Source organism: Strix uralensis, chromosome 10 (genome assembly GCF_047716275.1).
Source record: "Strix uralensis isolate ZFMK-TIS-50842 chromosome 10, bStrUra1, whole genome shotgun sequence".
NCBI lineage: Eukaryota > Metazoa > Chordata > Aves > Strigiformes > Strigidae > Strix > Strix uralensis.
Genome location: NC_133981.1, coordinates 24,922,669 through 24,947,193, shown reverse-complemented (window position 1 = coordinate 24,947,193; position 24,525 = coordinate 24,922,669). Strand labels below are relative to the sequence as shown.

Below are 24,525 nucleotides of genomic sequence, written 5' to 3'. Positions count from 1 at the left end.
TAATTAAAGATAGGATTACCAAAATTCCATCTGTCTTATCAGTCAACTAGTTTGATACGATTATTAAGGCTGGATATGTTGGTTGTAATAATTTGTGAGTGAATGGATCACCCCTCTTCTACCCCCCTCCCTTCCCTCAGGAACTTCAATGACTGATATGCTTCTAGAAGTAACTCAAATTTTCTTCAGGATTAATACAACAAAATAAATATTGACTTTTTTTCCCCTCCCTCAGGTTGCCCTTGTTCTCCTTTTCAAATCAAATGTCACATTGAGTCAAATCCAGCATTGGAAGCATGTGGGGAACTGCAGCACATCAGCCCAGCGCAATGTATCCATCAAACTGGAAGGAAGCCCAAAACCAAAACTCCACTAGCCAAAATGCATCCTCTGCAGAAACCCCAAGGCAAGTGGCTTTGTCCTTCTAGCAATTGTACAAACTTCTAGCACACATGAAGTATAATATTTTTAAATGAAATGTTTTAATTTTAGGTGACAGCAAAATAGTTATTTTTATGTTCTAAGATTCCAGTACAGCTGGTAGGGTTTTATTATCTTATTTTTTTTTCAATGTTAGATAACCTCTTAGGAAAGCCTTCAAGAAGAAATTATTCAGGAATAACTGATTACTGAACTTGTCGATTTATATTTCCTGTACTGTTGTTATACCACGTGCAGCTGTGAAGTGTAAGTTTAATTTAGCAATATTGTTTTCATTCTTTATTAATTTTTTTTTTTAAAGTACGTAGGTAAGAATAGCTTATTGTTTAAACCTGGTCTGTTTTCCATTTATTGTAAGAACTCTGCATAGCAACAGGAAATGCCTAAATGGAACGAATGTGTTCTAAAAATGAGAAATAGGAGCTAAACCAGTCACATGCAAGAGCAGCATGTGGGCTGTGGTAATTCCACAGACCTGCTAGACTCACAGACAAATAGGTGGCAATCCCAAAGTATGACAGAAGAGAAGCCAGGAAGAAGCATGTTCCAGCTGGTCTCCAGACAGGTCTTCTGGTCTCCCCAGGCTTTTCTTCCCTAAAACTTCTGAATGCTAAAAAAGGCTGTAGTAAATTTCTTGAAAGAGAATAAATTGTTTTCACGTTTTGCCATCAGTGAAATCACATGTGGTCTCTCTTTGTAACGTCAAGTTGCCAAGTGCCTTCACTGCCACCAGCCCTTGCTTTGTAGAATTGGTTACAGTACTGTGTATAATGGGTGCTTGCCCTAAGGTAATTGTGGATTCAGGAAGCATATAGTTTGAGAGATACTTGGAACACAGGAGAGTGAGCCTTAAGAAGATACTAAGCTCATAAAGCTCATAAACCACAAATTTTCTAAGAAGCACGTCCATGTGATAGACGCTTATGGTCATGTGAGAAAAAAAGAAAAGATGCTTTGGTTACCGTTAGGATGTGTTGTACGAACTGAGCCTCTGCATCCCCCCCATTCAAATGACCATATGAAAGCAGTTTTCTGATATGTATTTAGCCTCAAACAACTACAAAGAAAGCACTGTATTTTCTGATTCTGGAAGTAGACCTTACATGTTAAATTAGTGTACTAGTTCACGCTTGAAACGTCTCATGACGTCTGAGTATTTATGGAGCTTTCATGTTGATGTCTTGGTTGTCGAGGTTTAATTAGCGGGTGTTCAGTGAATGTTGTTAATAGTAACAATAAAAAGAAATAGCAGAAGTGTCTGTACAGTAAGAAATGGAATGAATTCAGCTGGTGTAGATCCTTTGCTATTGCACTGGTTGCACTGATTTCCAGTTACCGAGGACATAGCCTGGTTTTTATATGTAACTATTTCAGAAAAGGTGAAGGGACCCTACTTAGCTTTCTTCAAATCATGCTTAAATACCCAAGTAGATTACTATAATCTGTTTCCATTACTGAGATAGCTACTACTACTTCTTTCTGCTGCTCACACACATCCAAGCTCTCTCTCCCATTACAGCCATAAGCTTAGAACCAAAGAAGTGGGTGTATCTTACTGGCTGGTTAATGCTCTGAAAGGGATGGAGATTTGTTAATGAGGTGAAATAGACACCCAAAGGTAATATGCTTTCTTGACTTTTGCCAATACTTTTTTTGACAGAACTTGGGCTTTTCTTGATGTCACTGTAAAAGTACTCCAAGAAGAAACAGGAGTCCCAGTGAAAATTCCCGTGGGAGACTGTTGTGCAGTACCCAGTACTCAAAAATCAGACCACCTGATGTTGTCTCAGACTGAGCCAGGTGTGGTGGGTTGACCCTGGCTGGACTCCAGGTCCCCCACCAAGCTGCTCTATCACTCCCACTCCTCAGCTAGAGAAGGGGGAGGAAAAATACAATGAAAGGCTCACAGGTCGGGATAAGGACAGGGAGATCACTCACCACTTACTGTCACGGGCAAAACAGACTCGATTTGGGGAAATTAATTTAATTTATTATCAGTCAAATTAGAGTAGGGTAATGAGAAATAAAACCAAATCTTAAAGCACCTTCCCCCCACCCCTTCCTTCTTCCCATGCTCAACTTCACTCCCGATGTCTCTACCTCCTGCCGCTGCGTGGCGCAGGGGATAGGGATTGCAGTCGGTTCATCACGCGTTGTCTCTGCTGCTCCTTCCTCCTCATGCTTTTCCCCTGCTCCAGCGTGGGGTCCCTCCCACAGGACACAGTCCTCCGTGAACTTCTCCAACGTGCGTCCTTCCCACAAGCCACAGTTCTTCAAGAACTGCTCTGGCATGGGTCCCCTCCACAGGGTTGCAGTCCTTCAGGAACAGCCTTCCCGTGTGGATCCCCTGGGGGGTCACAAGTCCTGCCAGAAGACCTGCTCCAGCGTGGACTCCTCTTTCCACAGTGTCACAGGTCCTGCCAGGAGCCTGCTCCAGGGTGGGCTCTCCACAGGGTCACAGCCTCCTTTGGGTGCATCCACCTGCTCTGGTGTGGGACCTTACATGGGCTGCAGGGCACAGCTGCCTCACCATGGGCAGCACCACAGGCTGCAGGGGAATCTCTGCTCCGGCACCTGGAGCACCTCCTGCCCTCCTTCTTCACTGACTTCAATATTTGCAGAATTGCTTCTCTCACATATTCTCACTCCTCTCCCAGCCGCTGTGGCACAGCAGTTTTTTACCCCCTTCTTAAATATGTTATCCCAGAGGTGCTACCATCATCACTCATGGGCTCAGCCTTGGCCAGTGGCAGGTCCATCTTGGAGCCGGCTGGCCTTGGCCTTGGCTCTGTCGGAGATGAGGAAGCTTCCAGCAGCTTCTCACAGAAGCCACCCCCGTAGCCCCCCTGCTACCAAAACCTTGCCACACAAACCCAATAAACCAAGTTAGCCAAAGCTACAAATCAGTGTTACAAGTCTTGGTCATCTTCCTGAAAGACACTTCTTTGTCACAAATTTTAAATAATTATTTTATTATTTCACTTTTTTATAATAAAACTACCTTTTAAAAGTATCTGCAGTTAGCTTACATGTGATAGTAGAGAACAACACATACGATACTTTGCAAGGAGGGGAAGATGATACAGGGTTTTTTTCTCTTCACTTTTATGGACTTTGTAAATTTGAAATGGCTCTTCTCCCTTGATAGTTCATTGGTCCCCTGTTACTGTAAGAGTTGTATACCCAGGAAAGAAAGGAAAACACTTCGTGTCTCTCTAGGAAAATGAAATTGTCAGAATAATAATAATACAAAAGTTGTTTTTATAAAATTAACTGTATTCAAGTTGATGTTTTTCCTGTAAACCATCCTTGCTTCGTCTTGGTGGCCATGTCCAAAAAAGTCGTTGTGATAGTGTGGTGCATTTCCTTGCAGCAGACATAAATCCTTCCTCAGTTTTTTGTTGGTGTTTTAATACAAAAACCTTTCTTCAGGGGCTTTCTCTCTAGAGCTACATGGATGCCTCATTAAAGCCTATTTCTTGATTTGCTGTGTGGGATTTGCTGGCATCACCACCTGAGACTCTAGGAGCAGCTCTCTACTCCCAGGCTGTGCTGTTGGATCATTTATTCTTTTCTGGGGTGTATTCACTTCCCAGGGGATAACCCTTCATAATCTGCTTCATCAGTTATATTATTTTAGGTCTCTTCTTGTCAAGGGACTTTAACGTAAGTAAGTAGTAAGTAAGAAGTAAGTAAATCTACAAGTGTGACTCACACCACTTGCATTTCTCTTTATTAGGTCCTCCCAGCTTTCCCAGCAAGTCATGACAGACCCACCACAGCTGGGGTGATTGGTGGGAATGCCAACAGTGTAGACTGTTAGCCATTACTGCAGAGGAGGCATTTGTGAGAGAGAAATTCATGGTCGGGGGCTGAAATAATGCAAAGGCTGAGGTGCTCATTTTGCAGTGAGGGAAGGGTCCTTATTCCCTGCTGTTTTACAGACCCAGGGCCAAGCCCGGGCTGTACCTTCTCCCACATATGTCACCTTCCCTTTCCCTTTTCTAATTCTGTCCTGCTGCTTCTTGCCATTTCACTTGTTCCTTCTGCAAGAAAGATGTTGTGTCTTGGTTTCTGCCTCCTCCAAGTAGCCGTGGGCTGCTATGTAAAACCTTCAGGAGGAGAACTGGGGACATACCATTCCAGCACGTGGCTTCAGCCTTCAGGTACCACCTGAAATGTGCTTTGCAATACTAATATTTCTTCCATGCAGCCTTCTTTTTTCCACCAGTTTACCTGTCTGTGCGCAGGACAGGCACTGGAAGCTGCTGCATACAAGGTCGTGCTGCTTTGTGGCTGGAATCTGGAGCAAGAACCCAGCAGCATTGGTTCCCGTGTGGGCTGGGACTTGTGGAAGGTGGCTTCAGAGTGTGGGCAGGAGTTCTGCTTGGGTCTGGCTCCCTACCTAAAAGCAGCACCAGCTTTTTTTCTGGGGCTGACTGTTCATTTAGTACTGACGATGATGGCACACATACAGATGAGCTCATCTGGTGGTGTTTGGTTTTAGTGTGCAGATCTTTCTTTCATTCACTCTTTTGTGGAAGTCTAAAATGGTTTTGAGTTTAAAAGTCTGTATTGTGATACTGTAACGGCATGTCCTTGTAAATTCTGAATGTAGGCTTTTTGCGTCAGCTCTGGAGTAGACATCTTGTGTGGTTTAAATTTTGCTTGGTAAGTAGTGCTTGGTAAGGTCAGCAGCTTTGCCTCCATTATGGTATCTCTGTTTCTCAAAATTATTTCAGTAAATAAAAATTCAGAACTAAGAAAAGTGTTTTCCTCCTTCCTTTTTGTCTAGTGCAGAGTGTCTTGTCTCAGGTGATTCAGGTGGAGTCCACTAAGAGGAGAGATATAAAATGTTTACATGGACAGCAGTGACACCCGTTGCTATTAGTGTAAAGGCTTTGGCAGTGAACTTCAGCTTTGGAGTGTTGTGGATCAGTCTGAAACGATGAAGGGCCTGATAGGGGATGTGGGGTAGGTTCTTGCCTGTCTGCCTGCTGCTTTATGCGCCTTCTATAAAGAGCCTAGAGCTTGCTTTTTCTGGCTAGATGAGCCCAATGGCTGCGTGGATACCTTTTTTTTTTTTAGGTTTTGTTTTGTTTTTACAAGGAGAAATGTGGCCGAGCACTCACTGATCATGTGGTGTGCAAGTAAAAAAACGGTGAACAAAACATAGAGCTCTACCATCTCATTTTTATATGCAAGATGATTTGCTTTTCCTGCTTACCTGTTATTCCTGTGTAAGATAGGTTTTGTGGTAGTGTTTTGAGAATTGAACTATGACACCTTTGTTTTAAGAGAGGAATCTCATGTTTTTGGAGACTGCTGAAATTAACTCAGTAATGAGGTAGTTTAAAATCTAACCTATACTCAGAGCTCAAAAACTCTTTAACAGTCCTTCATCGCTGACCTCAGACAATGACCGTCCATAGCAGCTCCCCGTCCGCTGGAGCAGGGAGGACGTCTGGGCTGATGGGAGCTTAGAACAGATGCAGGGACACAGGAACTGGCTTTTTGGGTGCATGTGCCTCCATTTAGCCTCCTAAAGAAAGTAACCCTGAAATTACATTCAGAACAGTTGCTAATTAAAGCTCCATTACAATATTATTCACATTATACTGATGTGCCATCTGGACCATTTGAAAATTGGAAATTCTTGAAATAAAGTCTTGAAAATGTTGTTTGATAAAACACGTGTTTAGTTTCCTCATCTAGTATGTTAACTCTTTGGGTAGCCCAGACTGGAGGGGATGCTTGGCAGCACCACTCCAAGTAGCCTGTGCTTTGGAAGCAATCACACAGTAGGTTTTCCTGCCTTCTAGTGTCAGGTCTGCCTGTGTGAGGTTGCTTTCACTGTATGAAACTGTAACAGCAGGTGAACCTGTTGCCATGAGTTACTGCTTGTCGATTTCCAAAACTATTTATTCTGCAATCAATATAAGGTCTGAATAAATTTTTTAAAATTACATTTAAATTACATTTTTTTAAGTACTATATTAAACTTTGTACCTTCGCCTAGTGAATCCTTAAGCAGAACATACACGTTCTGACAATGTGTGTTTTATTTATATTGTGTATAACTCAATGTAGAACCAAAAGAGGAAGGAAATCTATGAAGACTACACCACAGAAGAGATGGGGGAGGGAGAATGAAAGGAAGAAAAGCTATTATGTTCTGCCTGTGGCGTTTTTGACCACGCAAATACAAGGCACTGAAATCCATGGTGGGATTGTTTTTTTGGTGGTTTGTTTTGGGTTGTTTTTTTCTTTTTTTCTCTTTTTTTCCCCAGTATAAGAGATTCAACAGAGTGCCTGAGTTTGAAAAGTCATGGGAGGGGAAACTCGTTAGTGTGATTGAGATGGTGAGCACATTTGCAAAAACGAAGTGTGAGCTGTGCATCCTGTTTGGTAACAAGGAAGCGGTAAAGTGCTGTGAGCTGCTCAGTTGGTTAACACATCTGATACAGCTGGAGAAATACAAAATAGAAGACTGGCATTTTTCTTTACTATACGGCAGCTTACTTTGATGTTAGAAATACTTCAGAAATGTACCTGTGCAGTTTATAAAGGATGGTGGAAGAATGGATACCCCTCATTCAGCATTGAGCGCTTGGATTTTGTTCCCAGTTTAGGATAAAGAAGATGGAGATTTATCCTCCTGTTTTTTCCCCTCTCTTTTATTAGTACCTCCTAAGCCTGTCCATCTCAAATCTGGGCAGGAAAGAATTCCTCCTGCACCTTCTCGGCCTTTGCCAGCTGATCCCAAGTCATCGAGGAGCTTAGCACCTGGAGAGGAAGAAATACCAGTATCAGCGGGAGTCAACACGCTCATTGAGAAATTTGAAAGTATTAGGTAAATACGGCTTTGCGAGATCTGCTCTAATCTCCATTTTCTGCATTTTTAACTTAGAATATAACAATGGAAAACATTAATTGTAATTACCACGTAGAAACTCCTCTTGGGATGTTTTCTACTGGAAGTGCAAAACTTGACTGACTACGCAATGGTTTTTGTTTTAATAAAAGCATGTATTTCAGTGACTTTGTGACATACAGTTTCTCCGAAGGAGCTTAAGACTCTGGTAAGTGTTCCAATAGAAACAAGTGGCCCAGGGTCTGCTTTCCGTAAGTTGACTTGATGTCGGGACTGGCTTTTGCTTTATAGGAACTTGATTATTGTGATATAAAATAATTGAGTCTTCTGTCTGAGATTCAGTAAACGTCAGACATACTGTTAGCCGGCAGGGGAGAGTTAAATCGCAATGTGCTGTGAAACAACGTCATGTAGAACAGCGTTTCCTCTGAAGAGGCATTAAATAGGATAAAATATATATGTGTTGCTGTAAAACCAGCTCATTTTACAAACACATGAAAACTCTCTCTGAAGACCGAATCTGCCTGATGGAGCTAAGTGATTTTTTTCGTAAAGAGGGGGATGGAGACAGAGACACCATCCTGTGCCTTGGAGTGTGTTATCACCTAGGTGAATCTGTTAAGGTGTCTTTCAAAACAAAAAAGTAGCACCTTCTTGTGCTTCAAAAACATCCTCTCTGGCAGAAAATACCTTGACCCAAGGCTTTGTTCTGTTGAAGAATGTGGGTTCCTGTTTAAACAAACCCACAAGCAAATGTTTCTTTTAAAAGATGATTCCTCCCTCCCCAAACCTTCAAACCAGACTGTTCTTCAAGGCAAGGTGGGGAATATTAAAGGCCCATGATTCTAGTGATGCCATTTCAGTAGAACTTAGGACTAAGTGTGATGTGTTTTTATTGGAAATTGTTGGGTGAATATTATTATAGCAGTGTGCACACACTTGCTTCCTAGGATTGTCAGGGGGTGTAAGAAATACAGCTGGAATCAAGTGATAATCAGGCCCTCTCTCATTTGGGGCACTCTTGAAGCCTCTGAATGTTAATGTGGATAACTGTGGTGCTTTCTTTTCACTCACAGGCAACCTGTACATATTCTTCAAAGAAACCAGCTAAATTTAGCTCTTAAGATGGAACCTGGCGTGGACTCATCCAAACAACCAAGCTTGTATGAGTGTGACATGGTGGCTTCCAGCGGATCTTCTACAAATGAAAAAAGTGAACTGGATGAAAATGAGCCAGACGTACCGTACAGCGCGGATCTATCCAACACAGACATAATGAAGATTAAAGAGCTAAGCATAGGTGACAGCAAAAGCCATGAAGACTGTACTGCTGTGACTGTGAGCAAGGAGCCCTCTGGAGAGCTTGGTAGTAAAGACTCAACTGCAGAACTGAATGGTAAAATTCCCAACAGAGACAGTGGCATTGACAGTCCTTCTTGTAGCGTGGCAGGGGAAACTTTCCCCAGCGAAGAGGGTGCAGAGCAGAAGAAGCCCAGCGTGGCTGGGAACCCAGGGGAGATGGAACCTGACAAAAAGGGCACCAAACCTTCCTCTGCAGAACAGAAGAGAGACTCCACGCAGGATGAAGACAGTGACATTGATGAAGGAAGCAGCGAGGAGCAAGAGACAGCAGAAGTGCCAAAGTTAGAGTATTTGGATGTAAACAAGGTAAGGTAGTTTGTTGCTATTAAGTGCTCTGAAACTAGTTCCTGACTCTGGCCAGAGATGTCTTGCTTCACTTTCATACGTTGTTTGGGTTTTTTGTTTGGTCTTACGTCAAAGGATCATGGCAGTCATTATAATTTCCTGCTTGATGCCTGTCATAACTTGTTCCTGACCTAGACAGTATCTTTTAGAAAGGTTCCTAGTCTTGATTTAAAAGGTTTCATATAAGAAAACCTATCACAGCCAGAGTAAGTTGTTAAAATGTAAGTGCTTTTGTAGGTAAAGACTCACACCTTGTGTTTCTTGTTTGGGTTTGTTAGGTTCAGCTTCTAGTTCTTAGATCACGTTGTTTTCCATGGGGCTCCAGGATATGCAGAGGGCTAACTGGATAGTGCATCTTGCAGGGTCAGGGTCTTGCATCCCAGTGTAGGACATGCACGATTGAAATCTCTTCTAACAGTAATTTATTTTTTTTTTTACACAAAGCCTGTGCTTCTGTTGGTGGGACTACTTCTTGAGTGCAGAGAAGTTTTGAGGGTAGTTATATCAAATTACTCTTCAGGAAACTGTAGCTAGAAGAGATTTTCTTTGAATCCAGAGTAATGTAGTCCAGACTGGTTTGTATTTGCTGCAGCTGTGTAAGATTAATGACAGATTCTTTTGATTATCTGTTTATCAAGACAGTTATTTTTAGAAATAGTGATGATAGAATGGGTTAGATTTTTCCAGAAAAAGAAAACAGAAGATGCTTTGAGCAAAACGTCTGCAAAATATTCCACTTCTTGTTTGATGGAGTTTTTTGTTTGTGTTTGGGGGTGTTGTGTTTTTTTTTTTTTCTTTTTGCCCCCTCAGCCATCATGGCAGTAAAGTTAATATATTGGATTTTTGGTTTTTTGGAAGAATATGATGACCACTAGCAACTAATGAACTGTAGCTAGTGAACTGTAGTGTTCACACCTCAGTTTGTACAAATCAGGTGGTTCTGTTGAAATCCCCGAGTATATCCTGATTTGTGTAGGTCAAGAGCTTGTCCCTTGGGAAATGTGGCAGTTAAAACTCATGTAGTAGCTTCTGGGTTAAATCAGCCAGTGACTATTGGACAATTCAGAGTGATGAAAATTGCATGGGGGTATGTGGTGTGTGCAAGAAGTTCTGTCTCTCAGAGCTGACAAGTACAGTTTCAGAGTACAGTTAATGCTCTGTGGTGTCCCCTTTTTTTCCAAGAGTAGAAGACAGCCTGATGAAGCAAACATACTTACAGGAAGCTATGAAAAAGCCCCAGACTTTCTCTCATGAGCGCGTTGCTTTATGCCGCTGTTCTTCCCACTGCTTTATCTCAAGCTGTGACTGGACTCACCTGCCATTCATGTCCTTCAGATGCTGCCTTTGTAGCCTGGGGCTCTCCAATTGCTGTGCTGCTCCCTCTGCACATTTGGTGAATGTCAAACCTGCCAGGTGCTGACATGAGGTTAGTCAGAGGGAAGTGGAAAGGACCCAGCAGCGCAGGAGGCAGTAAGGGCTACATGAACCAGGTCTGTTTGGCCCAACCCAGCTGCGTTCTGTAGATGGGGAGGATGTGATCTCATTCGCCTCTCTGTGAGTCTGCAGTCCCACCTGGCAGCTGGTGTGAGTTCAGGAGGAGGAACCCGTCAACCTGTCCCACCTCCCTGAGAGCCAGGGAGGACACCCCTGCCTCGGCACTGTGTCCGTCTGCGGTGAACGCCTGGGCATGGAAGGCTGCAGTGCAGATTGCCTTGGGCTTGCGCAGGAGGAAATCCATGGTAACGAGTCAGGATCTCAGACTGCGGGGTCTCTACTGCCAAAGGAGACCTCTGTCTTTTGTCTCGTTTGCAAGAATTTAATGTAGGGGTCCACAGGAAACATCTTGGTGATGGAGACTCCAATTAACATCTGTCTGTTAGCACAACATTGAATGCATCCATTGACATCTGGTATCTTTTCAGTAGTCTGTGGTGAAAGCTTGTTCATGTCTCAAATGGTCAGCATCACCATCATGGTGCAAGGCTTCTCATCTGCCACTGTTGGTTTTCCCTCACGTGTGTTTATACGTACATACACACACTGTAAAATATTTGAATTATTTTATATTCATAATATATTTGTGTGGGCATGTGTGCAACTGAAATGTTATTTAAAAGATTGTTTATTAATTGCAACATGCCAGCAAGAAAATAATGCATTAAATTACAAAATTTTTCACCTGGTAATTAAATTTCCTGTTTGGACCAGGAATGCAGTATCAAACCAACTGTGACAAACCCAAGCAGAAGGCTTCACCATATGATTAAGTGCTCTGCTGACAAATATCAATGTTTTATAAGACATCAGAGTTTTGATGGCTGTTTTTAGTCTTACTCCTTAGGTTAAATATCCATATAGTATGAAATAATGCTGATAAAACACAGAGGTTTGAGGGCATAATTCTCTGTAGCATGCTTGGTGAACTTATAAAAGAGATATCTCTAGAGGAAGATTTTTTTGTTCGTTTTCTTGTGTTACTCTTCATACAAATGCACTTCAGGTTTTCCCTTGCATTTTCAGTTGATTTCACCTTCCAAAAGGCAGCTTTGACACTGACCAAGCTACACTAAGTTACCTTGTTTTTGCAGCCACATGGCTGCAAAATGTCAGGAAGGCTTAGAGATTTGCTGCCTCTTCTGTAGTGTAAGGGTTGTGCCCTCTTCTGGGGATGTGGTGTGCGAAGCCAATTTGTGTGTTAGGTGTCCACATGATCCTCCCCCTCTCCCCTTTGATTCTGTTGCAGATTTGGGGCATTAAGGACTAAGGGTTGAGGTAAAGGGCCGTAGCTTCCAGAGGAGAGCCAGTGCAATTTGAAGTTGACTTGTTCAATGGTTATTCTTAGGCTGGAAGTTCACATCACTCCTGACAAAACTGGTAATTTTCCAGAAAACAAGGTACCCGCCCCGCTGGAAGGAAGAGAGGAGAGTTCAGTTAACACCAGCTGCTGGCTTGAGAGCTCCTTCAGAAAGCTTTGTGTCAGGAGCCAGCGTCTTTTTCCTGCTTCCCCCTTCCTACCCCTAGTACCAGGCTTTGCAGCTGCATGACAGAGGTAACCATTGCTCTCATTAAATATGCAAGTTTCCAGAAAGCTTTATTATAGTTGGAGAAGGATGCATAAGAAGTACAGCTGCAGAATGATTTAATGGTGGCTTAGTAACTCCTCGGATATCAAGTGAAGCTCCTGAATAAATGCGAGTAGGAAAAAAAAAATCAGATCTGCTTTTTTCTTCTCTTATTTTCTACTTCAGATATCTCTTCATCCACCACCCAAGCTTTCACACACCCCACGGCTGGTGAAGTAAGGTTGCCTGGTACATGACTTGTATTGTTTTATTTAGTCTAGGTTTAGCTCTGCCGTGTGATGTGACTTCCTCTGGGAGTCTGCAGCACTGTCTAACAGGTCTCGCTATTAGCACAAAGTTATTGGAATATGTTTTAAAATCTCAGGAGTGACTTACTGGGATTGCCAGTTATACTTTGTCAAAATGAAAATGAACAAGGGGAGCTTATTAGTTTTGATAATGTCTCAGAAAATGTCAGGAGCTCCGGGAACTGAGGCATGTCAGCCTTGGTGGTTACAAAAAAAAGAAATGACATAAAAGTGAGACTGAGGGGCTGTCATGCTCTGTAGTCATATACTCAAGGCTTCTGCCAACTGCCTGGGAGCAACGGAGTGATGCTTCTGCGACGGCTAACGCTTCTTCCTACGTTTTATTTAGATATTGTTCACTAAGAGTAATACGTGCTCGCTAGTAATCACTGAAAAAAATGCCTTTCTCCATCTGTCCTGCTTCCTGCTGTGTAAAACAGTAATAATGAAGTCCCACGTGGGCCTCATACAGCCACTGACACACACTTCCATTCTGCCTGTACATGGCTAGAGTTTCACTTCTCTTTTCATTGTACAGTTTGTGTTGGAAAACTTGGCCTGCAGTCCTGCAAGTCAGACCTTTGGGTAAGATTATCTCCCTGTATATTCTGAAAAAAACTTGCATAGGTCAATGTTTTAGTCATAATGCTGGTTAAGAAAAATCAGATATGTTCTCATTATCTTTTTTTTTTTTTTTAATATCCTAAAGAAAATGAGATCTCAATACAACAAAGACGACAGCATAGCATAGGATAACATTTCCATATTGTTTTCAGCATTTCTGAGTAGGAAGTTGTCTGTAATCTTTCTGGGATGTTGTGTACTTTGTAGGGGTGACTGGTGGGATTTTAAAGCGTAACCGTAGATGATTTTAACCTAAGCTGTATCCCAGCAGCTTTCTTGCAAGATTTGCTGAAAGCCCCCTGTGATAGAGATGCTGACTGAATATGGTTGTGCACAACCAGTTGTATGAAAAATGGTTGCTGCGGGGTATTGCCCAAGTTTTCTCATATCAAGCTTTTGTTTTTTACTTTAAATTTTCATTTCAAATTTGCTTTTCTTTGCATGGGTGAATCCGTGCCCGGCGTGCTTGGCGGGCGCCCGGCTGGGCTGTGTGTGGGTTCACAGGAAGCAGTGATGTGCTCGTGGCCACTGAATAGCACAAACCAGCTCAGCATGTGCGTTCCCCAGTTTGTGTGTGTGACTGGGGTGTTTGAGGTGCACATGCATTCCCACCACAAGTGTGAATCTGACCTTTATGAGAACCTGGTTCTGTTTGTTTTCAGGCTGGCATTTCCTTTCTCTTTAAATGTTTTATGGACAGTTACAGCTGGAAATTAATTTTTGAACCTTCCACAAAGAAGTGAAAGAGAAGCAACAGTCGCACGATACAAGCGCTAGAGTGAGCTTCCTGTGTCGTGAAGTCAACACCTACCACTTCTCTTTTCTCATCTTTCTTGTCACCCCGCCAGCTAAACTGTTTTAACAAGCCTCTGCAGTAATACACGGTTGTAATGTGTGACTGTGGAGAACCGTCTTAACCTGCCGTGGCCGTGCCGAGCAGTCAGTCAGCAAGAGCATTGGGCAAAGCAGAATATAATTCACACTTGAGTGTGCAAAGTTGTTTTAGTTTTCCTTTAGAAACATAGACCATGAAATATCTCGTTCATAGTGAACTGAATTATGGCTCAGGCTTTGTTGAAGCGGTCCTGCCATGGCACAAAATAAGGTTAGAAGAATAGGACTGCCTCATGTTTCATTAATCTACTGTTTCATTTAAAATGTTATGTCCATTGAAAAGCAAATATGTTGCAAATTAGTCTGAAAAACATGCCTATCTGCCCCTAGCAGAGACAGCAACTGAAGATAGAGTGGCTCTCTAAAACTGAGCTCAAGCTGAGAGTCTGCTCAGCCATTGTTTGGTATTTAAGCAGATGTCAGCAAGTTTTTTGAAAATATAAACTGAATTGCAGATGGTGAAGGTCAGGAGGTTAAAAAGTGCCTGCGCTATGTAAAGATTTACTTCTGAAAACAAATGTGTTTGGTTGGAAATAATTATTTTTCAAATTCTGAATTCAAACAAATGAAAGGATGCTCTTGGCGGCTGGCATGCCGGCCTGTTACGTCAGTGCCTTTCATTCAGGCGCTCTTCTGTGCCCAGCAAAACTGGCAGATAAATTCTTTCTCAGTGAGAGATCCTCGTAGTTGCTGGAATTTGAATGGCCAGCAATGCATTTCATTATAAGCTGTAATGTGTTGTATTTGCTTGTAACAAGTTCAAAGCTTTGTTGTGATTTTTTTTTTTCTTTTCCCCTAAATGTTAATATAGATCACGTGAATGAATGAAGCAGGATGTTGTGTAGCATGTTAGAATAGCTTAAAAGAATATTTGAGTTTGCTTGAAATAATTTGAGTAGCGGGGTAGGCAGAGTACATGTCAAAGGCCTTGGTTGCCCATCTCCAGGTTTGTGCCTAGAAAGATTGCTTTAAAGGAAGACTGATGCTGTTTCAAATCTAGAAGCCTTCTTTCAATTAATACTTACGTCATGGAACTGTGGGTGCTTCATGCTAAGGGGTACCTCGTTTCGTGTAGGATAACTGTAGGTCTGGTTTGTTTGAATTCATGGCTAGTTTTGAAAAGTCTTTGAGGTCTTTCAGTCGTATTGCAGTTTACCTAAATATGGGGGGGGGGGGGTGTATTTAAATTTTTCTTGTCAACTTTGTTTGGAAACCAAATAAGGTGATATTGAAGAAGCTTAAAGAGAGCATTTAATTGACATTTTCTAACAATCGGGTGGTGGCCTGCAGGGGTATGTCTGGAAATGCCTGCCATAAATGCCAGCGAGGGCACAGAGATGGGCCTTGGGGATAGAGCTGGTGAGGGGCTCGGGCGCTTCCTGAACTGGAAACTGCCCTGCATGTTAATAGACTTTGGCTGGACTTTTACTCCATGGATTTGTCCAGTCCTTTTGTGAACTTGCATGAAGGTTTACTGTCTGCAGCGGCATGTTGCTTGAGGAAGTGGCTCTTGGTCTTGAAGCAGCACCTCAGTAATTTTATTTGATGCCCTTTATCTTTCCCATGGCAGAAACAGTGAATAATTGCACCCAGCTGATCTCTCTGTTACATTAATCATTTATACATGTCTCTTACCTTCATCGCAGTTGTCTTTTTTTTCCTGATCCAGCTCAGTAAAATTTCCCCACATTTGATCATCCTTGCTGCTCCTTTTGGATGTTTGTTTTCCTGAACACAGAACAGCCAACCCTCTGTTCAGGACTGGTTTGGTTATATGTAAGCATGACATTTAAAGTCTAGGCTGCTAAAAAGGATCTAGAGTTTGTCAGAAAGCTAAAGCCTGTATCCTGATAATTCAAGTATTTTTAAGCATTTAGGAGAGTGAAGAGTCTGTGTAGCTTTTGGCTAAACTGTGAATAAAGTCAGTGCTTCATAACTGCATTCAGGTTTTTTAATTCATCCTTTCTCATTTTATTTTTTTAAATGAGCTTAATGAAAGATTCCACTGAGTAACTTGGGTTACATTGCCGAAAATTCTTTCCAGGGAATTGGCCGGTGTTTAAAGCTGCACAAAAATCTTAGAAGTATGCCGTAGAGAGTAATGCTGTGCTGGCTAGGGACAGAAATCTGTGGCCAAACAGGTCTGGTTTGTAGTTTTCTTTTTAGTCACAGGACCTGAATCCAAAAAGGAGAACAGTTGATTTACAGTCTAGTGCCTTAGTTACCAAATAGACTGGACTTATTTCTAGATTTGAAGGATGTTTCTGTTTCGTTATAGAAAACCATAATGAAATAAAGTGATGTCCTGACCAGCCGTTGACTGCATTATTAATTACTCTTTCAGAAAATAGTTCTAAAAATGTCTCTGGAGCAAAACCATCCTTTGATGAGGGGTGCAGAGCAGATTCTGAAATGTGTTCACCTCCCTCACTTTGGGCTTCTCTACTGGCAGGGAATTTGGCCCACTGAGGAAATGGAAAAGAGAAAGTTGATGAAACTTAAGGTTTGTAGGTGCAGATGGATTGTGTTATTTGTAATTTTTTTTTTCAGTGTACAGAGCCCCAAAAGCTATTCAACATCGCAAATGAACTGCTCCATACAGAAGAAGCGTATGTTAAAAGACTCCATCTGTTGGACCAGGTAATGCAATTTTGAATAACCTCTGCTTTCTTCTCTGTGAGCAGCAATGATGTCTCCTGTTCATCCCCTAACCTATAGCCCAATAGTGTGAAAACACTGTTTATAGGTGGGAGATGGAGTTTGCTTGCCAGGCTGCGTGCTATGAGTCCCAGAGGTGAGCTGTTGGCAAGAGGGTTCCCTGAGCTGGAAGCCAAGGATTAGGATGTCAGAAAGAGGGAGGGGAAAGCAGTAGCCCAAGATAGAGACACCATCAGCATTTGGTTCCTCCCTGAGCATACGTAGAAAGGAAATCACAGGAACACTGAATGCACTGAGAAATGATGAAATCCGTGATTGCTCTGTAATGTGCAAGAGTCTGAGCTTTACTAAAATCAAACCACATGGGTCAGCCCTGTGCTCACAGCAAATTATTTTTTTTTTTTACCCACACTGTCTTTCGTAATTGTTGTCCATCATGTTTACATGTGGGGATAAAGTAAAACTGGTGTGATGAGTTTGAACTTCCGCATAAACACTGAGGTGAATCTACATGGTTCAGGCATTTCTATAATTACCTCAAAGAAAAAAAAGACGTGAAGGAAAGAAGTAAAAATGAGGATGCATCACATTGCTAACCAAGTGCTTTTTAAAAAAGAAAAGAAGAGAAAATTGTCACCTTGCTAGAAATCTTGTTAGAAGCTGTAACTTGCAGAGCCATCTACCCTGTGACTCTAGGACCTCTGTGGAAGACTTTCCAATGTTTGATTTGGATGAGCAGAGACTCTTTCAAGACCTTAGAAAGGAGTGTCTTTCCCTTTTGTTCAGGACAGTGTAATTTTTCCCAGTGTAATCACATGGTTTATTTTGCTTCATGTAAATAAAAGTAAGTGCTCTTCAGGGACTTGTTGTTCTTTGCAACTTGCACTCCCAAGTAAGAGATGTCTGATCTTCTCAGTAGTTTCAACCTTTCTTGATTTACCCCTCAGATTTTTCTGATTTAGGACCATGGCCCATAGTTATAAATCTAACCTAATTGACAGTGGGCTTATGTTTTGTGAACCTCCTGAAGGACCCCAAGGACTGACTACCAGAAGTCAAAAATGGTAGCTCTGTTATAAGGCAGTCAGCTTTGTAATATTGCAATCTTGTCTAGGAATGTTTTTTGTAAATACATGTTGGTACTGTCTTGTTGTCTTATGCAGGTTTTTTGCACTAAGTTGTCAGAAGCAGGTATTTCATCTGAAGTGATAACGGGCATCTTTTCAAATATTTCTTCCATCTATTGTTTCCATGGGCAATTTCTTCTTCCTGAGCTCAAAACAAGAATTACTCAAGAATGGTGGGTAACTGCAATTATTTTAAAAATACATTTTCAAGAAACTGTAACAACCATAAGGCTTAGTCTAATTCCACATTTTTAACTGTTAAATGCGGTAGTTCACTTGTTATTTGATACATTAGTATGGAGTCTCTTAAACATTTCTGACTACAGGAATAGACCTGAGCACTCAAAATTTCCAGAGTACATTGTGAGAATTTTTTCAGGCCAAAGTATTGCCAGAGCTGTTTTCCTTACTGTATTTTCACTCTCCTATTATTGCAGTACTATGAAATTGCAGTACTAGGAAAGAAGGAAATTGCTTATTTTGACCCCATAGATGAAGTATTTTGGCCCCACTGTGAAGTATTAAAAAAATGTAGTTCCTTCTCAAAGAAGGAAAATGCATCATCATGTCACAGTCTAGACTTTGCATGCCATGTTGGAGACTTCATGAGAAACATCCATTTTATTTTTTCTGTAATAAATTTTGTTATATAAAATTTAATTTAATGTTAAATTTAGCATTATAGCAGACAACCAATGGAAAGTCTGGACAGATAAGGTAGATGACTTCATATCTATAAATCTGCCCGTGTCTGTTACACAATCACTTCTGTTGCTGAGCATGACAGCGATGCACAAGTTTTTACCCCAGAATTTGTTGGCCTAATGTTCTAGGAGATAATAAATGTTACTGGTTACAGTGTACATATACTTCCTTTAAGAAAACGGGTGTAGGTTTTTGGTTTGGCTTTTTTCCAATGAGTAATAAAGGTCAAATACCAGTTCTAATGTGCCAGTTGTAGATAAGGCAGAGATGCAGTGATAAGTAGAAAGGTTAATTAAGCAGATCTAGGAAGCTTGATTCGAGATGACACATTAGCTGCAAAGTGTCCTGCAGTGGAAGGTGCAGGTAGTGCTGACACTGCGCCTTTCCAAGGGCCCGAAATGACAAAGACCAGAGTTCACATCTTTCTTGGCCGAGTCCTGTCTTCACATAGTTCATCAATGACCAGAAGGAATAAAGGAGTCTCAGCACCTTTGCACCTGACTTGCATTTACAGGACAGCTGTAATAAAAGGGAGATAAAATAAAACTGGAAACTCTGGAGGTCAGAAGAGGGCAGAAGCTTGTTAAATGGCTAAAGAGGGTCTAGTGCGGTGTGACTGCAAGTCACGAGTTCAGCAGGAGAGAAAAGCTGTGGGAAAAATGGCTGGTTCTCTGCCTGGCCGTGACTTTGGAGAAGACAAAGATGTGTGGCTACCACTGCTACCAGCCTGGGGGGGTCCCTAGGCAGACATATGTCTGGCCCTCTGGGACTACCCAGCTGAACTGAGTGATCTCTTTGCATTAAAACCTCTTCAGATGTTTGGCTGTGGTGGAAAAGATGATTTTTAAAAAGTAAATTTTCCACAAAATTTTGTGCCGGACAGCAGAGAAACATAAATACTTCTTTAATAATGCATAGTCAGTTTGAATCTGATCTTCACTTAAGAGAGTGATGGTGAGGGCAGAAATATCATCCTTTGTACATCTAGATTAATGTTTAAGGTTTCATCCAGGGTACTGTATAGATAGATTACTTTAAACTAAACTTAGCCTGAAATATCTTGATTGCATATGTGTGTAAGTGCTTGTGCATGTGGAAGACAACTGTGGAAGTCTTACAGTTGTGTTTTCCCTCTGAAGATAGAATTGATTTCCAGAGATTTCAGTACTTACCTGTCTCTCTCTCATAGGAACGTCAACCCACGACTGGGAGATATCCTACAGAAACTTGCTCCTTTTCTGAAGATGTATGGAGAATATGTAAAGAACTTCGACAGGGCAATGGACATGGTGAACACATGTATGCAGAGGTCATCTCCATTCAAAGATGTTGTTCAGAACATACAGGTATGTTGTTAATTGGCATAATATGGCTTGGAGGTCCTCATTCATTGGTGTGAGGGGTTTTTTTTCTGGCGTGTGACACACGGTGTTTAGCTACAAGGTAACACTGCTCTAATAGTAAAAATATACAGTTTTAGTGTCAGTTCTTTCTTCTCTTTTGCTGTGCAACACAGATTTTTCACATAGGTAGCTTTTTCTCCACTCGTGTATTTAAGAGTATCAGAAGTCACAGAATGAAACTTCGCCATTGGCCCGGCAGTTCTGACTGCGAGCATTGTCCATTTATCAACTCTTTTTGATTTCTCTTCCTCATTACTAATTTTAATTGCTTTTTAATAGATGGATTTTCATCCTGAGGTGGATGTGTTTGAGTTTGGGCATGTCACTGGCAGCTTCTGCTGTTTGTCTGATTTTTCTGAGGCTCACAAGTTGGCATGCAGGTCTGGGGGATCACAGCTCTGCAGGAGGATGCTTAGCATGGATTTTCGTGTATTTTCTCTTAATTATACAAAAAGCCATGTGGGGAGGGGGGAAGAGCTCTGCTTATGCTGGTGTATCTGTAAAACCTCTCTCCCCCTCAGGCCCAGGCCAGCTGCAGGGATGCAGCAGGCTCCAGCACACTTGCAATCATCCCTCCGCCAGTGCTGGGAAAGCAGATGCCGTCCTTTGGGAGGGAAGGGCTGGCAAGGAGCGGGTTAAGCTGAGGAGAGAGCACAGCTGCCTGCCCTAAAAGGCAGATTGTGGCTGGGCCAGCTGTTGGGAATCAAGTAATCCCCCAGGAAGCTGGGAGAGGAGAGGCCCTGTGCTGAGGGTCAGGGCTGCCAACCGGCCGTGACTCTGACAGAAGCTTGGAGAAGCAGGAACTGGGGAAGCTCCTTCCCTACCAGGCTCTCACTCCACTTGGCCTTTTCTTAACTTTTTCTGTCTGAACCCAGCCTGCTCTCACTGAGGTTCTGTGAAGCAAGCACTGTAAAAAAAAAAAAAAAAAAAAAAAAAAGAGAGCACATAGGCGTTTGGCGTTTTGCTGTTTTCAGTTTGTGTCAAGCCACTGACATGGCTTTCTGAAGTGTAAATCAGTTTGTGACTGTTTTCCCTACAACACAGGCTCTGCCCACCCTAAAATTCATCTGTCTCTTCTCACCACCAAGCTACCAACACAGGCGATCTGTGGTAGCTGTCAGTCTGCAAAACTGGTCTGCAGTTGTCTGAGACCATGAGTATTTCTGTTGTTCCCCGAGCAGAAGTTTGACAGGCAGTACGAGCGCAGGCCGTGCATGCAGGAGATACCATTCGGACGCCTGTTTCACTGGAGCATAAAGCACCTTCTCTTCTGTCAATGATTGTAGCTACATGAGGCAAAGATTTGACCCAAAATACTTAGTGCGCTTACCTGACCTATCTCTGTGCTATCAGAAGCCACAGTTGCTTTTCAAAATACCAGTTGAAGTCTGCTGTGATCCTGCAGTAACGCATGGTCCACCTGGGCTGTTAATGGAATATTTATACAGCTTAAGGCATTAACAATTATTAATTATGCTAAACTAGGGAAAACAGAAAACAAAAATCAAATGGTACTTATAAGTGAATTCTAAGAGTTATATCAAGTTTACTTTTGCTGACCTTGAAGATAAACATTCTTTCTGTTCAGTTCACATCCACCTACAGGAGCCAAAACTTGATAACTGGTGAGTTTATTAGGACTTTTCTTTTGTCATCTTTTTTCTTATGCCATCACATAGGTACTTTTTAATGTATATTTCTGTGGCTTGGATTATCAGATCATTTAAACAGAATAAACATTTATCCTTTCTCTAGTAAAGTCATTTGAATTGCAGTGTAAACTCTGTAAACTTTTAAGAACTGCACAGCATTAAACTTTTCCTATTTGGAACAGTTGTTCTGTCACTGCTGACTTTTTAGAGAGGGTACACTTGGCACATGAATACAACTGATGTGAGCCTTGAAGTGACTTCCTCCTCGGCTTCCCTATTGCTTTCCAGTGTTAAGGTTCATCCTATTGCAGGAATAAAAAGACAATGGAGAAGGTTACAGTAAGTGGATTTGTGAATCCACCAAGTGCTAATATGCAGTAGTGCAGTTCTGTGCCCCTTTTAGTTCTTCCCAGAATCTCTGATTCTTTCCATACCAGTTGTATTTTCTGTGAAACGTGGTGCTGTAAAACTCTGAGAGATAATAAATTCACTTCATCTCCTATAAACAGAAATATTGTTCACCCTGCTACATTGTGACAAGGTATTTTGAAAAGCAGATTTACATCTTTGGATTTCTGGAAGGATAGCTAATATTTTTCTATCAGACATTCATCTCATTATCTCCAGGCTTTGCTTTGAGAATTGGGCGAGTCAGCAGTGTGTCATGAGCTGTAATATTTATGAGGAAAATTACAGATACCTGAAACAAGTACCTTTCTCTGAGAAAAGCATACTGAAATTAATGTGGTTGTTGAGGGGCTGCTTACACTGGAACAGATCAAGACGTGGCATTAGTGAGCTGATGTAAAAATAATGCTATGGAGAAGGGAGTGTGTGTATATATGTGGTTAACATGCTGATGTGGGATTCAGGAGTCAGATTACATTGCTAACAGAAACTTCCTCTGTGCTTTGAAGCAAGTTACTTATTCTTACTGTGTACAACACTCAGTACCATTGCAAGGGCAGGTTGGTGCCTTATCGGGTAATATTTAGTGTAATCAGTCTCAAACCTACCTCCTTCTTGGTCAAGTAAAAAAAAAAGAATTTGAGGCAGCTCCTTCTTCTGAGGTGCTGTGTGAGCAGTGTATCTGCTGCTCATACAGTAAGCTCTAGCAAGCAATATAGCCCCGTGGGGTTTCTGATTTTATGCGGCCTTTGGGGGGAAAAATGCTGCATAGGGCCATGGATGGGAAGAACTTTTCTGAGCCTGTGAAGAAACATGCAAAATCTAAAAGAAGATTACTGCATATCTGAAGAAAATGCCAGATATGGGACAAAGGTTCATGTGAAACCTGTTAGCGTTTGTCTTGTCCTGTCTGCTTGAGGGTAGGAAGGCTCCACAGAGGGATCTGGACAGCTGAGGCCAACTGAATGAGGTTCAGTAAGGCTCAGTGCTGGGTCCTGCACTTCGGTCACAACAACCCCCTGCAACGCTACAGGCTTGGGGAGGAGTGGCTGGAGAGCTGCCCAGCTGAAAAGGACCTGGGGGGGTTGGTCAACAGCCAGCAGAATATGAGCCAGCGGTGTGCTGAGGTGGCCAAGAAGGCCAGTAGCATCCTGGCTTGTATCAGAAATAGTGTGGCCAGCAGGACTAGGACCCCCCTGTACTCAGCGCTGGCAAGACCACACCTCGAATCCTGTGTTCTAGTTTTGGGTCCCTCACTACAAGAAAGACATTGAGGAGCAATGAAGCTGGTGAAAGGCCTAGAGCACACATCCTGTGAGGAGCAGCTGAGGGATCTGGGGTTGTTTAGCCTGGAGAAAAGGAGGCTGAGGGGAGACCTCATCGCTCCCTACAACTACCTGAAAGGAGCTTGTAGCAAGGTGGGTGTTGGTCTCTTCTCCCAAGTAACAAGTGATAGGACAGAGGAAATGGCCTCAGGTTATGCCAGCAGAAGTTCAGATTGGATATTAGGAAAAATGTCTTCACTGAAAGGGTTGTCAACTATTGGAACAGGCTGCCCAGGGAAGTGGTGGAGTCACCGTCCCTGGAGGTATTTAAAAGACGTGTGGATGTGGTGCTTGGGGACATGGTTTAATGGGGGGACTTGGCAGTGTTAGGTTCATGGTTGGACTTGATGTCTTTTCTAACCTGAATGAGTCTATGATTCTGTGATAGCTTGAGAAGTTGTTTTACGCTGCCCTAACTGTATGTGAGTGGTCATTTTTCATTGCTGTTTAACACCAAAGGCAGGAACAAAAGCAAACCCTTTTGTGCTTGTTTTCTCTCTGTTACAGAAACAGGAGGTGTGTGGAAACCTGACATTACAGCATCACATGCTTGAACCAGTGCAAAGGATTCCTCGCTATGAGCTTCTCCTAAAGGACTATTTAAAGAAACTTCCAGAAGAGTCTCCAGACAGGAAAGACGCTGAAAGTACATGTAAACTCCTCTCTGTGTAATGAGCAAGCACAATACAATCTTGGAGAATTTTTTCCTCACACATTCCGATACTTTCAACTAGGGCTTTAGTAGAAAGAACGTAGATTTGAATTAATCAAATTATTGCCAGACATAACACAAAGGGATTTTGCATGCTCTTAGAGTAGAGAAGAAAAGAGTTGATATGTCAGTTCTAGGAATGAAGGAAGTTTTGGCAAATAAACAGTGACAAAATATTGAGGTTTGTAATGGTAGAACATCTGGCATTTTTATTTAATCCATTGTGTGGCCAAGGACAAATACAAGAAGACATACTTGCAGTTGCCAAAGGAAGAAAATAAGAATGGTCTTAAATGTATATACTTGCCTAGGAAAACAGGTTAGACTCTGTTAATGCAAAGAAATGAGAGAAATGGACTTCTGTTGGAAGTCGGTAGGAGTTTGTGATCTTGACCAAAACAGAGTTCATGTTACTGCAAGCACACAAGCCCTGTTTTAGGAAAACACTCTTAAAAACATGCTTGTGAAGACTTAAGTGAGACTTAGGTTAACTTTCAGTAGGTTGATTCCTAGAGGGTGGTATTTTTTTTTTTGTCACTGTGTGCTTTGGCTCACCTAGACTTTTAGGAGAGAAAGATTAAACATTTAGATGCACATGGACCAGCTGAACATGCAGAAGTGATTG

The 24,525-nt window shown here is 42.0% G+C and overlaps 1 protein-coding gene across 6 annotated transcripts in view; it reads left to right on the top strand.

Annotated features, from left to right (window-relative positions):
- The window catches only part of FGD3 (FYVE, RhoGEF and PH domain containing 3), a 111,931-nt gene that overhangs the window by 59,076 nt on the left and 28,330 nt on the right, over nucleotides 1-24,525 (top strand). For 5 of the 6 annotated variants that reach the window (XM_074879851.1, XM_074879852.1, XM_074879854.1 and 2 more), the window contains exons 2-8: nucleotides 236-406; nucleotides 7,126-7,294; nucleotides 8,392-8,983; nucleotides 16,461-16,550; nucleotides 17,732-17,868; nucleotides 19,590-19,746; nucleotides 23,696-23,834. In XM_074879851.1, the coding sequence (XP_074735952.1) occupies nucleotides 236-406; nucleotides 7,126-7,294; nucleotides 8,392-8,983; nucleotides 16,461-16,550; nucleotides 17,732-17,868; nucleotides 19,590-19,746; nucleotides 23,696-23,834 (1,455 nt within the window). The other variant, XM_074879856.1, reaches the window with a different exon arrangement.